General features: G+C 34.1%; 1 protein-coding gene and 1 long non-coding RNA gene across 2 annotated transcripts in view; one reads left to right on the forward strand and one right to left on the reverse strand.

Moving 5' to 3' along the window:
• LOC126885269 (dynein axonemal heavy chain 5) overlaps positions 1-18810 on the reverse strand; it is a 356025-nt gene that overhangs the window by 224691 nt on the left and 112524 nt on the right. The window contains exons 18-22 of the mRNA XM_050651757.1: positions 17958-18144; positions 9137-9418; positions 2119-2377; positions 1095-1315; positions 416-615 (exon numbers count right to left, since the gene is read on the reverse strand). Of these exons, the coding sequence (XP_050507714.1) occupies positions 416-615; positions 1095-1315; positions 2119-2377; positions 9137-9418; positions 17958-18144 (1149 nt within the window). The remainder of the gene's footprint in view (positions 1-415; positions 616-1094; positions 1316-2118; positions 2378-9136; positions 9419-17957; positions 18145-18810) is intronic.
• LOC126885272 (uncharacterized) lies at positions 4233-4731 on the forward strand. The gene is made up of 2 exons (XR_007698365.1): positions 4233-4356; positions 4454-4731. It is a non-coding gene; the product is annotated as an uncharacterized LOC126885272 (long non-coding RNA).

Genomic DNA, 18810 nt, shown 5'->3' on the forward strand with positions numbered 1-18810 from the left:
CAATACCAACCGCGCTTATCAGCGCTGGTTCGAGTCCCAATAGAAACTTTCTTTTTTGTTTTTTTTTAATACATTTTATGATTGTAAGTATATTTATTATATAATTGTATTTTCAGAAAATGCGTATTTAGTTAAAAAAATTTTCGACAATTAATGTTCAGACATCATTCGTGGCTTCTTTAATGTGTTTGTGTGTGTTTTATTCTTTTATTATTTTAAGTTTTGGCACTGTTCTAATAAAAATGTTTGAGAAGTAGTAAGTATAAATTAGTTTAATATTTAAACAAAATATAAATAAAAAGTATATTAATTTCGTTTAAATCATATAATAGAAGTATAACTTCTTACGTGCGTAAAAAGTACACACACATTCTTTTTTAGTTTTATTTTCATTTCTGTAAAACCAAATATATACCTGTTGGACAACAGAGATCCAAGTATCATAAGACTATCTTCCAACTGTCCGATTGTCTCTGCAGTGGTATCTCCTCTTAAGAGGAGTTCTCCCCTATTGTTGAATGTTTGGAATGTTAGTTCGTGAACTGTCCACTCATTAGTAACTTGACGAAGCTTAGCTTCAATATCCTTTTCTTTCATTGCTGATATACAAATGTCCTATAACAAAAAATATTAAAATAGGAGACACCTTATTCATTTTTAAGTAATGTGATTTTTCTTTCTGGTCGGTCGTTCGCTTCGGACATCGTGCTACCTTGAATTTTCAATGATTTCCCTTAAAGTGTCTCCATATTTCTCTATCCTCTGCAACTCTGAAGCACAGATTTAGTAGACCTCCAACATATTTTGTAATGTGGTCCACATACCTTGTTGGTGATCTTCCCTGGGCTCTCGCTCCTTGCACCAGCCCCTACAATATCAGCTTCTCCAGATCATCTCTACGCACCACATGGCCAAAGTAAGCGATGCTTTTTTTTCGGTCACAATGTTTTGAACCTTACTTTTAACGTGCAGCTGTCTAAGAATAATCTCATTGGTTCTTCTTGCGGTCCAGGATCTTCGCAACATTTTTCGCCAGCAAAACATTTCAAAGGAGTCTGTAATGTACCTAATACTGATACTACTATGATACTTACCTCAATGTCTTCTTTATGCTGCAGAAGTGGTGCCTCCAAAATGTTTTTTAAACAAAATCCTTCACTTTCAAATTCGAAAATGTGGTTAAGGGAATCCATAATACGTTGCCAATGGCGCGGTTTCATAGCTCTATTGGCCATTAGTTCTAGTAGAGGACACATGTCGTTGAAGTCGTCGATCGTCTTCTTTAAAGCAAAGAAAGCGGGCCATTCCTTGAGACCTTTAAATAAGATATTTATGTAAAAGAAAATATATTGAAAGTGTTGGTAATTTTTTTTAGTTTCTAGGGACGTTAATCGACACAACTCTTCATAGTTTCGTATATTTGTTTAGTATTTGGGGAAATCTGGATAAATATATCAATATGAAACGAGAATAAAGACAAAAGTTATGGCCATATAAATTGATTATCCAGTAAAACAACTGTTAGGGTATTACAAAAGTTTTGAGAAAGGTGGACACAGACTGAGCATAAAATTGATAAGTTTCAGCTTAATTAACTACTCAACAGTTCACAGAGCATTGAAAACCAAGACAAGAAATAATACCATGAACAATTTATACCAATACCTGGGACAATTTATCACACCTCGACTCTGTTATGCCTATTTAAAAGCAGGGTAATGACGCAAAGGGATAAATTTAGAACTCAAGATAGCTCTAATGAGATTTCTCACAACAGTAAAAGGAATTTTAAGTCTTAAGAAACAAAGAAATAAACATTTAAGTTAAGAAAATGGAAAGAAGAATAACTATGGGATACCAGTTTAAACATGCATCGATGCATCGGTGTTTAATGTCACATTAACCAATAAAGGGCTAATCTATGGAATAAAATATAAAAACATCGTAGTACATACCATATTATTGAAATTTTATACAATTTGTACGAGTGGTATAGGCATATTAGAAAACACCAAACTCAGTTCATGTTAAATATAATAGGCAACACTTGGGTAAATTAATACTTGGGCAAATACATCCACTTTTAAAATAAATGAACTAATGTTTTTTATTCAATACCTTTAGGTAGCTTCCTACATCTGTTTTGGAATTCCATCAATTCATTATTAATCTCCTCAATATTTACTTCTCCCCAAGGAATGTCATAATAGCTATTTACTCTATCTATAACATCATTATAAAGTTTATACAGCTTTTGCAAAAGGTTCAGTTCCTTTCTTATTTGAGCCATATCTGGATAATCTGTTGTAGGTAGTCCAAATAGTTCCTCTCCGTTTTGGTAAGTTTGAAGTTTTCTCCACATGCCGTCAAAACGGTTCTGAAATGGAAACACTTACGTTTAACAATAAAATATAACAATACCATTAAAAATCAAATAAAATAAAACCTAATACTACCATATTCTCTCTCACTTTTGAGCTGTGTTACGTGGTCAACTAGTCTTTTATTAATATACACTGGGCTGCAAAATTAACCGGACACCTTAAAAATGGGTAATTTTTGATGTTTCGAATTTCCTAAACCTGTTGTCCGATTTAAGTGATCTTTTAATATGTTATAGCCTTATTCTTTAGCAATATCGCTTTAATAGTATTGTTGCTAAACTTTATGGCAAACTTTAAGGGGTAATTCTGCATGAAAAATTATGACAGTTTGCTCTATAAACGGTATGTCCGCAAATACTTCGTTTCCGAGATAGGGGGTGTTGAAATTTTTCTTACAAACTGACGATTTATTTATTGCTTTAAAACCGGTTGAGATATGCAAATGAAATTTGGTGGATTTTAAGACGTAGTTATTGCACATCTCTTGACATACAATTAAGAATTTAATATTCACCATTGGCGCGCATACGGGTAATATGACGGCTCATATTACCCGCATGCGCGTCAATGGTGAATATTAAATTCTTACTTGTATGTCAAAAAATGTACAATAACTACGTCTTAAAACCCAATAAATTTCATTTGTATATCTCAACTGGTTTTAAAGCAATAAATAAATCATCAATTTGTTGAAATGAAGCTTTTGTGGACATAGGTTTAAAAAGCAAATTGTCATTATTTTTTCATGTAGAATTACCCCTTGCAGTTTGCCTTACTTATTTAAAAACACCCTGTATTGATGAAAAACATGGCTAATTGTTAAAGTACCTAACTTTTTTATAGTCCACCATAAGCGAATGGATCAAACAACAGAATGTTAAAAAACATGAGGCTATGGTTGGGTTTTAATTTCAGTATTTTATACATGTTAAATATTCCACAGGGTGATGCGAAGTTTGAGAAAAAAACACAGTTTCATTGGTACACCCGGTATACAATGAAAATTTACCTGTTTAGCAACAATATTATTACAGCCATAATGTTAAGGAGTAAGGCTATAACATATTAAAAAATCACTTAAATCGGATGACAAGTTTAGGAAAATTCGAGGAATCAAAAATTACCCATTTTTAAGGTGTCCGGTTAATTTTGAACCCCAGTGAATACAGAGGTATACCGTTGGTGTTGGAAAATGGATCGTTTCTTAGTTAAAAAGAGAAGAATAAGTTATCAAGAGGAACAAGATGTTGAGGAACAGTCTGGTTTGTCTCCGTCTCATAACCTAATGCCAGTTGATGAACCTGCAGAGGATCAACAATCGACCTCGACATCGGTTGATAATGTAAATAGTTCTTCTCACGACATTGGTTATTATTTACAAAACATTTCAAGTTCAAATGATCACTCAAAGTATATTATTTTAACTCAACACTGGACACTTTTAGACAAAATAACATTGGAATGGTTATCAATATTCATCCTATTTGCCCCTTTGGATTTATATGACAAGTAATATGGTAAACTTACCTTTCCGTCAAATCCAAAAATTGTTGCTTTTTGTTGTTACATGTTTCGATGGATGCCGATCATCGTCAGACACAGTATATAACACTCATTAAAGTTAAAATTAAAAACACAAACATTGAAAACATTTAAAAAACGGACGATTAAAATATTTATAATGTAAATGTAGGCCTACAATGATTAACGTACCGTACCGCGGCAAGACTGGCAGACGACTCAAGCGGCAAGACTGGGAGTCGTCTGCCAGTCTTGCCGCGGTACGGTACGTTAATCATTGTAGGCCTACATTTACATTATAAATATTTTAATCGTCCGTTTTTTAAATGTTTTCAATGTTTGTGTTTTTAATTTTAACTTTAATGAGTGTTATATACTGTGTCTGACGATGATGGGCATCCACCGAAACATGTAACAACAAAAAGCAACAATTTTTGGATTTGATGGAAAGGTAAGTTTACCATATTACTTGGAATGGTTATACTGTACTTTTAACCGCATTGCAATATCATAACTACAATGTTTCTTAAAAAGGGTTTCTATTTTAGCAACAGCAGAGAGATCATTTTCTACGCTGAGGCGATTGAAAAGCTGGATGAGGACCAGAATGACCGAAGACCGCCTGACCGGACTGGCTCTCATGAATGTTCACAGGGATATAGAAGTGGACATCAATAAAATTATCGATCGGTATTCCAGCAAGAAGAATAGAAAACTGGATTTTGTAATTTAAGGGAAAACAACGTAGTTTTTGTTAAGCCAAAGTATTTTTGTTTTGTTTTATAATTTACTTCTAATGTCAGTAATTAAATCATACTAAACATAATGTTAGTTAATCATTTTGCAACCTTCTTTTATACAGTATATTAATACCTTGTGTCTTATAAAAACGTAATCTTGATATTTGAAAAATATTTTTAAATAATGAAACATAAAAAAAGTGTTTTTTGCTTGTTACATTTTTTAATAGTTCAAATGGAATGACTATAAGCCACTCTTAAAGTATTTAAGTAGGATGAGTTTCCAGTCTAAATATACCACAGGACTACAGTGTCTACTACCAGTCACTACACGTATCATCCTAAATCATTTCTATCTGCTAGAGTAGAGAGTTGAAAATAGCTGAGTTTATTTGTCAATTTCAAGGTTATTTTTTTGTAAACGCAGTGTGAACAGAGTAAAAAAATGTGTTTTAAAACGTCAATTTTCAAAACTCAAAAAAGGGTATTCCATACCCCCCAAACCCCCCGGTATTGGGCCCATGTTGACAAGGTTACGCCCCCCCCCCTCAAGAAATCTCTGGATCCGCCCCTGCCCAGTGTATTATGTAATTACTATTTCTCCGATGTTCCGCTAGTTTTCCTTACAGAATAGCATATGACCGGTTTTTAATATGAGACATTGTCCTTCTTTGCGTCTGGTTTCTGATAGACCTATTATGTCCCATTTTACTTTCCCCAGTTCGTATTGGAGTTCCTCTAATCTATTTTTCCTATTTCCTTTTTCTTCTTTTAGTTCCATGAACATTATCAATCGTTGGATATCATGTTTTCTACCATATTCTCTATAATGACTTTATTTACATCTGCTCTTAGTAATGATGATGTAGTCAATTTTCCGTACCATTGTCTAAGATTTTTTAGCCATGTGATTTCATTGTTAATACCATTGTGTATACTGCCGAGTGTACGTGTGTTAACATTTGTGGTGAAAAAACCATTTCATCTTCCAGTTTGTTTAAGTCTGGAATGTAAACTGATTTACCGTTTTCGTATGACTGATACTGATATATTCGTCATTTTCAAATTTTTTGTTCATTAAAAGGCACACCCACGAGCTTGCATAATCCCCTTTTAGTCCAGAAAGCCACTGCGCATCCGCTAGGAAAAATATTCTAATTCGGATTTTTTGCACAATCTTACTCAAAAAGGACCCCTTTTAACAAATTTGCATGTTGCCAGGACCAAAAGTTAGTCAAAAATTTTTTAAACGTTTTTTTTTTTGTTTTTTCCTAAAATTATTTTTTTTGCATGGAACAATTTTTTTTTAGGTTTTTTGGATCATTCCAAACAGAAAAGGTCTTTAGTGACTTTTCTCTAAAGTTGATAGTTTTTGATATATAAGCGATTAAAAATTGAAAAATTGCGAAATCGGCCATTTTTAACCCTCAAAAACTATGTGAAAAACTGAAAATTTGAATGTTACCAAGGTGGGTAGATATTCTTTAAACATCGATTGATGAAATCTCGAAGAGTTTTTTGCAATACAATATTCAAAACTCCTTTGTTTTTTAATTGCTAATCAAGCGTGCGCGACACTATTTTCCACCGTTGCATGTGTATGCAGTATGGTGCAAATGAAAGGAATAAATTCGTTATTTCGTAAACCGGCGACTTTAAGGAAAATCCCGAAACAGGTCGATTTTTATTTTTAAGTTGTGATATTGTGACATATTTATACTAGTGACGTCATCCATCCGGGCGTGATGACGTAATCGATGCTTTTTTCAAATGAGAGTAGGGGTCGTGTGCTGGCTCATTTGAAAGGTTCTTCAATTCTCTATTCAGTAATATAAACATTTACATAATTATTTATACAGGGTGTCCAATAATTTAATTTTTTTGTCAATTTGCCAAATGATTTAATTTAATAAAAATTTTTTGGACACCCTGTATAAATAATTATGTACGTGTTTATATTATTGAATAGAGAATTGAAGAACCTTTCAAATGAGCCAGCACACGACCCGTATTCTTATTTAAAAAAATCATCGATTACGTCATCACGACCAGATGGATGACGTCACTAGTATACTATATATGCCACAATATCATAACTTAAAAATAAAAACCGACTTGTTTTGGGATTTTTCCTTAAAGTCACCGGTTTACGAAATACCGAATTTATTCCTTTCATTTGCACCATACTGTATACACATGCAACGGTGGAAAATAGTGTCGCGCACGCTTGATTGGAAATTAAAAAACAAAGGGGTTTCTGACAATGTATTGCAAAAAACTCTTCGGAATTTCATCAATCGATGTTAAAGAATATCTATCTACCTTGGCAACATTCAAATTTTCAGTTTTTCACATAGTTTTTGAGGGTTAAAAATGGCCAATTTCGCAATTTTTCAATTTTTAATTACTTATATGTCAAAAACTATCAACTTTAGAGAAAAGTCACTAAAGACATTTTCTGTTTGGAATGATCCAAAAAACCTAAAAAAAACCTTGTTCCATGCAAAAAAAATAATTTTATGAAAAAACAACAAAAAAAAAAACGTTTAAAAAATTTTTGACCAACTTTTGGTTCTGGCAACATGCAAATTTATTAAAAGGGGTCCTTTTTGAGTAAGATTGTGCAAAAAATCCGAATTAGAATATTTTTCCTAGCGGATGCGCAGTGGCTTTCTGGACTATTTGTGCTTTCTACTGTAAATGATTAGAAAATTTTGCCATTTTGTTCCTCTTCCTTTTTTCCTATTTTGTTCCTGTTCCTGTTTCCGAGACTGCGCATACGTGGTCGTTTTTGTCCTAAAACCAAGCTTTAAAATCGGGTTCATGTGTATTTGTTTTTAATAGGGACAGGTGACAGGTTGTTGGCCACACATTCAAACCGGACATGGGATCGGTTATTCTGATGTAAGCTACTTAATACACTTATGATCAGTACATGCTTTCATCCAAATAATTGAGTTCCAAATAATATGCAAACTAAAAAATACAATTATTTGAAATACACATTTATAATTTATTTGAAGTCGCCACTGGATTTTGGAATAACGTTATAAATATTTAGTCGTTAGCATTTTATCAGCTAAACTTTCTTCCAATCTCATAAATATAGTTTAATGAGTCTTACAGGAGTATAAAAGCATAATCTCCATTTATTTGTAATAACCATGCATCGACATCACAAATATAAAATCAAGAAAACAAGGAAAAACCCGCTGCCATGCACATAATGGAAGTGAAAAAAGAAGACCTTTACAAACTAAGATAGTCAATATTAGATACATGAAAGTGCTTATAGAAGACCTGAGAAAAACAACGATCCTTCGCAGTGCTTCAGCGGCTAAGGATTCCATCATGCCAAAAATGCCTACCTCAAAAATTCAAAATGTGTTAAATGCATATTAGCCAGGAATGTAAACCCCCAGGTGCAAACCAGCAAAGGGCGCTAACCGCCAAAGACAACACCCTACCTACCCGAGATGCTCAAGAATGTCCCAATGGGCTAAACCGAGAGTTCAAACAACTCAAAACACGAGAAAAAGTAACATGTCTTATGCACAGGCAACCCGAAAGGAAACTACAGTAATAAAATAGACGTTAGCGCAATAATCAATGAGGACTGATAAATTGAACTCAGCAATATGACCAACCAGCTGGTTCAAACTATGTTACAGGAAGCGATGAAAAACGTCAAGTTTTCACTGAACTAAAGGATAGCAAAACTAATGGGATACCTGAGGATAGTCTTCTTAAATCTGGGAGAACTAAGAACAAATGCAAATTTGTTGGACTAGATAATCAACAGATTAGAACTAAACCTCGTAGATATCCAAGAAACAAAATTAACACAAAATATGAACATAAAATTACCCGAATTCAACTTATGCAGGAACTACAACAGAGCAAACTCAGGAGAAACAGCCGTGTTAGTTAAAAGGGGAATATAAATACTATGGAAGCAACAACAATAAAAGTCCTCATCATCACTATAGCATACGTAAGGCCAAGAGACATACTAAATGACTACGTGACTAAATGGGAATAATAGAGCTACAAACGGAAACGAACTGGGTTCGTTTCTTAACCCAGAAGAACAATTCAGTCCTAGGAGACCTAAATACCAAATCCAAAAATGGGAATGATAGAGCTACAAACGGATCTAACCAGCACACTACCAGAGATGAATAAACCTACTCAGTTATAAGGACTTCTCTTTCTTCATGTGACATCTCCTCTAAGAAGATCGGCAACCATCATGGCAATTCGCACTTTAGATACCGCTGCTCTAAAGAGATGGACCTAGTAGTGGCCATATATCTTCTACAAACGTAAATAAAGTCTTTAGACGAAGGAACAGGAAGCCATAATTCCATACTCTTATCCTATAATCCCTTTATTTACTTAGAAACTATTTATTAGCAAATATTTCCATTATAATAGTTCTATGCAAAAACTGGGATATTTATAGTGTTATTTTAGTAAAATTTTACTTACCTGAAACAATATCAGACGATCTGAAGCTTCTCTGGGTGTAAGTCCCGCCTGCATTGGACCAGCAGTTCTATACTCGTTACAATAATCAAGTTTATCTTGTTTGAACCTATTCAAATTATTCTTTAGATCTTGTTCAAATTGTGGCTGCATGTCCAGTAGATTGACTTGCACTCTCATAGCCCTATCCAATAGCTGCTTCCAAGTATAGCGGAGGTTGTCTACTTGTTCTGTGACTTCTCTCTCAACTGGTACTTTATATCGATGGAGAACGTTAAAAGCTTCCTGAAGTTGAACAAACATTTTTTAGAAATATATTGACTATTAAAACAAAAGGTTGTAACGTTACAAATATCTTTATTAATTTATATTATAATAATTGTTTTAATTCGATTTTTATTGATTGTATTCCTTTCTTAACTTATTGTTTTTTTACTATTTTTTGTGTAAAAATAGTTGGCGTCCAGTTCTTTTATAAACTAAATCTTCTATCCTTATCTATTCCCCGCATTGAAATTTCGATGGTTCTATGCCACATATTTTTGTCAGTTGTCAACTCTTGACTTCCCTTCCGTCATGTCAGTCTCTCCTAAATGGTAGAAGCGGAAATGTTTTTATATTATCTTGTGTCTACTTAAGACAGTGTTTCTCTATAAAATTCATTTTATTTCGTCCATACTTCTTGGGGACAGTTCATAATTTCTTTATAGTTAATATTTAACCAATGTTCATAAGTGCCTTTTTGATAATTTTACTTTTATACATAACCTCTCCAACCCACGTGGCTTTTTAAATTTGTTAAACCTTTATGCAGTCAGTATTTCTTTAATTAAATTAAACTGATTCTTAGAGTACGAAGGGAACCATTCTCGTTGGAACTTTACCGCGCTGAGCAGATGGGACGTGAATTATAAATTGTAAAATTCCCTCATCTTCCTTAGTCTCAGCATCCGTTATGGCTTGCAAATTGTAGAAGCCTCGGAGGTGTAACCAGAGAAGGTTCCCATTGTTTTCAGTCTGGTAGAATGTAGAATGACATTTTTGGATGTTGTTTTATGTGCTATTAGATTGAAAACTTAGTTTTTTGATAGCTGTTGCCCCTAGGGTATCCCTGCCATGTCGTTCGTTGCAATCCGTGACTGCACGCCGGGGTTTATCCTAGTTGGGTCAGAGAGAGCAGCATATGTGCCTCTTGATGAGAGACTAATAAGTTTCGAAACCGGTAGAGGTGCTTGCTGCACTCTCTGATTGAACTGGAATAATGATGCTGCTGTAGTTTCGTGTTGCAACGAAATTGAAAATGGTTATTCATTTTTGATAAACTAATTCTGTTAATAATAATTCTATTCACTTGATCCTTGCCAATTTGCGATTTTATTTAATATTTTTCTGATAATGGTAATTTTGGAAGATATGGTAAGGAACCTTTGAAAACATTTGATGTCGCTCTAATATCCCTCAAGAGGGATCTAAATGATGTTCATCATCGACGATGGGTAACCACCACGTGGAATAACCAAATTAAGACTTCAGCTATCTTCAAGACCACAAAGGCTAATTGATGACATTCAAATGGCAAGCATCTAACATCTACCCACATCATCTAGAGCCAACTTCATCCTCTACAGCAACAAATAAATCCAACAGTGCCATAAGTATCATTTTATTGTAAAGCCATAGACAGGATTTGCTTGTATATTTAAATATCATTTCATTATATTTTTTATAATGTGATCTATTAACCACAATATATACAGGGTGTCCCGAAAAGATTGGTCATTAACTATACCACAGATTCTATGGTCAAAAATAAGTTGATTGAACCTCACTTACCTATATACAATAGTGCACACAAAAAAAGTTACAGCCCTTTGAAGTTACAAAATGAAAATCGATTTTTTTTCGTATATCGAAAACTCTTCGAGATTTTTTATTGAAAATGGACATGTGGCATTTTTATGGCAGCAACATCTTTCAAAAAAAATGGAGTAAAATTTGTGCACCCCATAAAAATTTTATGGGGGTTTTGTTCCCTTAAGCCCCCCCAAACTTTTGTGTACGTTCCAATTAAATTATTATTGTAGCACCATTAGCTAAACACATTATTTTTAAAACTTTTTTACCTCTTAGTACTTTTTCGATATGCCAGTGTTTATCGAGATATTTTGAATATTTGTCGAATCCACCACATATTTGTATATGGTTAAGTACGATTATAGAGACCTGTTAATAATCTGAAAATTTATTTATAATTTACATTTTTAGGTATATTTTGAAAAAGAAGCTACATCTCGATAAAAGGTGACGTATGAAAACAAGACTAGAGGCAAAAGTTTTAAAAACACTGTGTTTAACTAATGGTACCACAATAATAGTTTAATTGGAACGTACACAAATATTTGGGGGGTTTAAAGGAACAAAACCCCCATAAAATTTTTACGTAAATATATTGAAAAAGAAGCCGCATCTCAATAAAAACTGGTTTATCGAAAAAATACTAAGAGGCAAAAAAGTTTTAAAAACGTTGTGTTTAACTAATGGTACTAGAATAATGAATTAATTGGAACGTACACAAAAGTTTGGGGGGGTTTAAAGGAACAAAATCCCCATAAATTTTTATGGGGTGGACAAATTTCACTATAATTTTGTTTTAAGATGTTCCTGCCGTAAGAATGATACATGTCCATTTTCAGTAAAAAATCTCTAATAGTTTTTGATATATTGAAAAAAATCGATTTTCATTTTGTAACTTCAAAGGGCTGTAACTTTTTTTATGAGCACATTTGTACTAAGGTAAGTTAGGTTCAATCGAACTATTTTTGACCCCAGAATGTGTGGTATAATTTATGACCAATCTTTTCGGGACACCCTGTAGAACTGGAACATACCTAAGGAATGGCTCCGTTCTACCTTTATACTACTTCCAAAAAAGGCAAATACAAAGGAATGCAACGAATATCGTACCATAGCTTTGATGAGTCATGCTCTAAAACAATTCTTAAAAATAATCCATAATAGGATCTATAGGAAATTAAACGTAGACATCAGTAACACTCAAATGGGATTCAGAAAAGGCTGGGTACAAGAGAAGCTCTGTTTGCAATAAACGTTCTCTCACAAAGATGCTTAGACATGAACCAAGAAATTTACACCTGTTTTATTGATTTCGAAAAGGCCTTTGACAAAGTACAGCATGAACCACTAAGGCAAGTTCTAATAAACAAAAATATAGACAGCCGAGGTATTCGAATTATATGCAACCTATATTGGAATCAAACAGCAAATGTAAAAGTTAAGGGTAGGCTAACAGAAGAAATTCAAATCCGTCGAGGAGTCCGACAGGGATGTATCTTATCGCCTTTTTATTTAATCTGTATAGTGAAGCCATCTGTCAACATCACTCGCGGAAGAAAATGTTGGTCTGATAATAAATGGTGAGACGATCAACAGCATAAGGTATGTAGACGATAAGGTTCTCCTATCGGGAACGCTAGTCGGGAACATCATGTTCAAAGCTCAATATATACTGTAACAGTTACGGCTTGAAAATTAATTTGAAAAAACTAAATTTATGGTAATCGCGAAATCAAAGAACATCAGAGCTAATCTTGTAATAGACAATACAGCGATTGAGCGTGTGTCCTGTTATAAATATCTAGGTGCTTGGATCACAGACGATACTGATCAAACAAAAGCGATAAATGCAGAATAGAAATTGATAGATCAGTGTTTAATAGAATGTGCAAACTCTTTTGCAATCATGATATTCAACATAAAGTTACGAATACGAATGCTGCGGTGTTGTCTTTTCCACCCTGTTATATGGAGTTGGGGCTTGGACACTAAAACAGTCGACCATAAAAAACATGGAAGCATTCGAGAGGTGGTGCTATAGGCCCATTCTCAAAATATCATGGATGGATCGCGTCACTAACACGCAAGTAGGTACTCCAAACTTTAGATAAAAGATGCGAAATTATAATTGAGATAAAAACTAGAAAGGTGGAATACTTGGGGCACATTATGAGGGGTGAAAAATACGAACTTTTAAGAAATATCATGCAGGGCAAAATTAAGGGCAAAAGAAGTGTGGGAAGAAGAAAAATATCGTGGCTTCGAAATCTACGTAAATGGTTCGGGTGTAGTTCGATTGAACTTTTTAGGCGCGCTGCTAACAAAGTCGCAGTGGTCATGATTATTTCCAATCTCCGCTAGGAGTGGCACGTGAAGAAGAAGAAGGGAATATTTTTCATGCCAAATAAATATGATTAGGAAATTTTTTACTTTGTTTGTCCCTTTCGAAACTCACTGTTCACTTTTTCAACTAAGATAATACGTTGGTACTTACACATGAGTGACTGAACTAGCCACTGCTTACAAACAAAGACCTTCAGTTGCCTCTCAGATTGAGGGCTCTAAGATGCTACATATTTTCTATATTACTATACGGAATGGAAGCTTGGACATTGAAAAGGAAACACATAAGAAAAATAGAAGCGTTCGAAATGTGGTGTTACAGAAGAATGTTGAAAATTCAGTGGGTTCAAAGGATTACCAATGTTGAAGTGCTACGACGTTTAAATAAGGAGTTAGAAATTATGAACAGTATAAAAACAAGGAAACTAGAATATTTGGGTCACATTACCAGAGGAGAGAAATATGAGCTGCTGAGAGTTATTATGCAAGGAAGGATCCAAGGAAGAAGAAGCATAGGAAGAAGACGCATCTCCTGGCTGAGGAACCTTAGAGAATGGTTTAACTGTAGTTCATTACAACTGTTCAGAGCAGCAGCCAACAAAGTGACCATAGTCATTATGATATCCAACCTCCGCTAGGAGATGGAACTTTAAGAAGAAGCAGACTGAACTAGGTGAAGCCTTAACAATCAGCTCCCGTAAATAGTTGAAGTTTTATTGTTAGACATTAACTCCCCAACTGTCTGTGGTAGTTCGAATTAGGGATGGCGGTTTTTGACAAAACACCGGTTTTCGGTTATACCGGTTTTTTCTGCTTACGGTTTAACCTGACGGTTATAACCGGCCAAAAAAACCGGTTTTTGGAAAAACCGGTTTTCGGTTTTTTTAATCCAATAGATTACAAAGTTACATTTACAATACACTTTAGTTTGCGATACTCCATTCGACTCGATATCATATCAATATGATCAAAATTATTACTATCGAAAGAACATGTATTAGTTTTAACACGTTTGTATATTTGCAGAATAGGTACATTTTAACTCATTGAATACTTCCTGTATGAGTGTGCCGTTTTGAAAACGTAGCGAAATTCTTGGAGATCCGTATTCGTAATCAGTGATTCGATATTCATAGTCAGAGCATTATTTTTGGTAATAAGAAAAAGTCATTCACCCACTTTCAATGTCAAGAGTTAAGTGTGAAAATAGATGATGTTTGCGTCTAATTCAACCAGATCACTTCGTATGTAAATATTATGATTACAAATACCTTTTCAAGGAAATATTATAATAAAACTTAATAATTGTTTCTGGCTGATGTGAGATTGCACTTTCAGTTTGCTTCTGTATTTTATATAAAATAAAATTTGAATTATGGTTTTGTTTGGAATAATTACTTGAGAATAATAATTATGATTGGGATCCAACATAATACCTAACCTAATTCTAATCACCGAAAAAACCTAATAACCGGTTTTTACTGTAAAAAGAAAAAACCTGTTATAACCGGGACAAAAAAACAACCGGTAAAACCGGTTATTGCGAAGTAAAAAAACCGGTTGTAGGTTTAAACCGGTAGGTTTTTCCCATCCCTAGTTCGAATGTTACAAGGTAAAATAAAACAAAACACATAATTTATAAAAACTTATGGAAAAACTTGTGAAAACTTACATCATTCTCTAGATGATATATTTATTTAAGAAGCACATTTTGTATAAATAGTATTTTTTAAACAAAACTTGTTCCTCATATGTAACAAGTTTAAAATTTCAATTGAAAAATATATTTTTTAGTTACATTACAGTTCAGAATAGCAAAGCAATCATAAATTCAATTTAAATATAAATAAAATACATCAATTAAATAAAATATGTACTTTATAATATAATAAAATGCTGCGATGAAAAAGCTAACTTCAAAGCTGGCTCATATACCTATAAAATAATTATTATTTTACTATAACTGATCACTGATGTATAGGGTGTCCCAAAATGTACACAAGATTTAAATTAAATAGAAAACACTGTTTTTCTTTCTTTATTGAATTGTCAAGTACATAAGATGGGATATTGTATTAAATAATACATAGGAAAATGCCTATTTTCCAAAAAAATCAGCAATCACTTGTACCCAATAATCCATTCAACGAACCATCTTTGCTGTGCTTAGTAATTAAGCTTAGTTCTTGAGAAGAACCGCGTTGAGAATTTAAAACTCGACGTTTCGGCACCCTTCTTGGAACCATTATCAAGAGGGGTATGGTTCCGTTCGAGTTCGGGGTCTCAATCTGCCTACTCCCCTCACTCGTAACGTACCAGTAGTGTCTTGTTCTCTAGGAGAATGGTCAAGCGGCACTGAGGACTCAATCTGCCTACTCCTCAGTGTCGAGTGACGACCTGTCTTCGTACTCAATGTGGGTTTCGTGTGAGGATAAAGGATTACTTTATTTGGAAGGATTCATTGAGTTGTCCCTCTTTAGGATGTTGTCCTCTTCAGGGTATATGTTGAATTTTGTTTGTGTGGCAGAAAAAGCAAACATTCCAAAAAAACACTGGGGCAAGGTGTGGTTGGCTTGGGTGTGAGTGTTGCCAGATGGTGGTGGTTCAGCTGACTGTCAGAGATCGGAGAAGAAAGTTTGATGGAATTGGTGTTGGTTCCATTGAAAAATGTGTGTACTGTCCGTGCTTTGCCCTCGACCAAGCTCCCTAGAAACTATTGTACAATGGACAGGCAAGCCTGCATTCGTCGTTGGCGGTCAGGAGGTAGTTTTGGGCATTGCGTGGACAGTGTGCGTTCAAGTAGTAGAAAATAGTTGCGGCTATTTTCTTAGGGCGAACAGGTATAATTGTGCAATGAAGTTGAGAAACCGCAAAAAACCAGCTTCTCCCTGTTCGGGGACCAATCTTCGCCTGTGTAGCTCCTTTTATACTCTCAGCAGCCGCGGGAACTGTATGCGCGGGAGAGGCCTGAGCGGGATCGATTGGCGCGTTGACTCGCTGAAGCAGCGGTCGCCATGTTGCCGGCAGTCTTTTAGCGTCATCGCGTGTGTTTAGGCTGTTAGGGCGTTTTTCAATTTCGATGGCCTCACGGATAATTCTCGATTTTAAGGAGCGGAGAGGGGCGATGGTTTTTGCTTTCTCGAAATCTATTTTGTGACCTGTCTGAATATGAAGTTGGGCTAGGGCTGAAGTAGTGTCGGAATGTTTTACAGATATGGAATGTTCGTAAATACGGTTTTGGATTCGTCGGTTTGTCTGTCCTCTTTCGCCTGTCTTTATCCTGGTGAATTCATCCATCATTGCAACGATTTGTGAGCTATCCACTTTCTTGTAGACGTTCTTGTTACTGCTTTTCCAACGCTGCAGAAGGGTTCCGGTACAACGAATGGCATTGATGAGCCTTGTTTAACCAACTATACAAATTGTCTAAAAAAATTTTTAAGGCAAAGTCATGCGAATAAGAATTTTCTAAAAAAATTAATATTTTTTCTCTATTGTACGAGATACAGCTGAATATATGAAAACTCAATTCTTTTTGTAAACGGAGGTACGTTAGGAATGCAAACTTTTTTAATTAATAATAGACATTTTCATCTAGGTATCTATCCCTAAATTTTCATCCTTGATTTTTTTTGGTCATAGTGTGCTTTGATCCAGCTATATTGCAACGAGTTCAGAGAAATGAGGAAAAAAATATCGTGTTGGTGACATAACCCCCTCCAGGCTGTTAACAAATTTTTTGAGTAGTATGGACATCTATATTATTATTATCTTATAAAACAAAGCTGCTGTGAATTAACAAAAAGGAGAGGGCAACTTCGTCCCTAATCATTCTAGGACAATTTTTTCTCTTTATAAATTGGTATAAAAATTCAGTCTTTCTAAGTATGAAAAATAATTTTTCTACGGGTAATGGTTAAAAAGTTATTCTAATTGTTTTTAAGCAAAAAATCAACTTGTTCTTGAAATATACCTAATGTTGCAATATTTAAAATTATTTTTTGTCATTTTTTTAAATTATGTTCATAGTATGTATAAATCTTCTTGTTTCATACACTATCCAAATTATTACGGTAACTTCATCATTTTGTGGCTTATATTGTTGCAAATAAAATTAATTTGGGATAAACAAATGAAAAAACTTTTAAAAAATTTGGCCAATTGCTTTGAAATTTAGAGTATAATTTAAGCACCAGAAGTCTCAGCATTTCGTGTAATAAGAAGGTTCCAACTTAATTTTTAAATAGGTTATGAACATTTATACAAACTCAAAATTTATGACTTATTTTGCAATTTTCTAAGCAACAAATAAGGATAGACATATTCAGAGAACGCCATATTGAAGTTTTTTATATGATTTATGAGATTCTTACTCTCAAATTTGTTTAAAATGCTACACTTTTTGGCAATAGACGAAAAAAGCAAAAATTTACCGGATTTTGATCTTCATTTGTTTATAACTATGTATATCATCAAAATCGGCTGCAGGAAACATATAGGTTATTATTATAGATGTCCATACTACCCAAAAAATTTGTTTTCGGCCTGGAAGGGAATGTGTCACGAGAAAAATCTTATTTCTCTGGACTAAACACAGAACAAACAAAATATAGATCAGAATACTCACTTCAACCGGCTCTATTTTTAAATCCATGTCAACCTCTTGCTCCCTGATTTTTTTCAAAGTATCCATTATCAATCTGACGTCGTCTAAATCTCTTATAGTCCTTTCCAGTTTTCTGTCCATTTCACTTATGACCGCATACACGTAATCCATTTCTCGACGATATTTCTTTTTCATAGCTTGGCCGATTCTGTAAAAATAGATTTTATTGGTTTAAGAACTTTAAACCTACTTTTATGTTAGATTAATTTTGTGACAGAATTGTCCATAAAATTTTAAACGCTATTACAAAGCATTACAATTCATATTTTTAGTCTACCAACAATAATTGTTGCTAGACCATAATTATTATGGATTGAATTTCAAAGTATACAGTGATAAGTGGGCTAAGAACTGGCAAATTAATGCAAAAGATGGAAACATAATACGTTGTGGACTAAAAAGAGATACAACTAGTAGAGGTAACAAATTATCGTCGGAAATATATAAATTTACATAACAATATATCACCAATATCGATAGTTTCCACCTTTAGATGTTAGCTTAAGAGCTAGTTGCCTTCAGTCATAATATTATACGTAAGACGTCGAATGTTAAAATTCTTTTAATTCCGCATATAGTAAAAACTGATTGAAGAGAGTAAAGCAAATGTAAATCTTCTTCTTTAAGTGCTATCTCCTTGACGGAGGTCCGTAGTCATCATAGTTATTCGGACTTTGGAGATGGCTGCTCTCAAAAGTTCATTTGAGATGTACGTACCACGCGTTCTCTCAGGTTGCGCAGCCGCGATATTCTGGGTCTCCCTATGCTTCTTTTCCTTGAATCTTTCCCTGCATAATGAGTTGGAGCAAGTTGT

This window comes from Diabrotica virgifera, chromosome 5 (assembly GCF_917563875.1).
Source record: "Diabrotica virgifera virgifera chromosome 5, PGI_DIABVI_V3a".
Classification (NCBI taxonomy): domain Eukaryota; kingdom Metazoa; phylum Arthropoda; class Insecta; order Coleoptera; family Chrysomelidae; genus Diabrotica; species Diabrotica virgifera.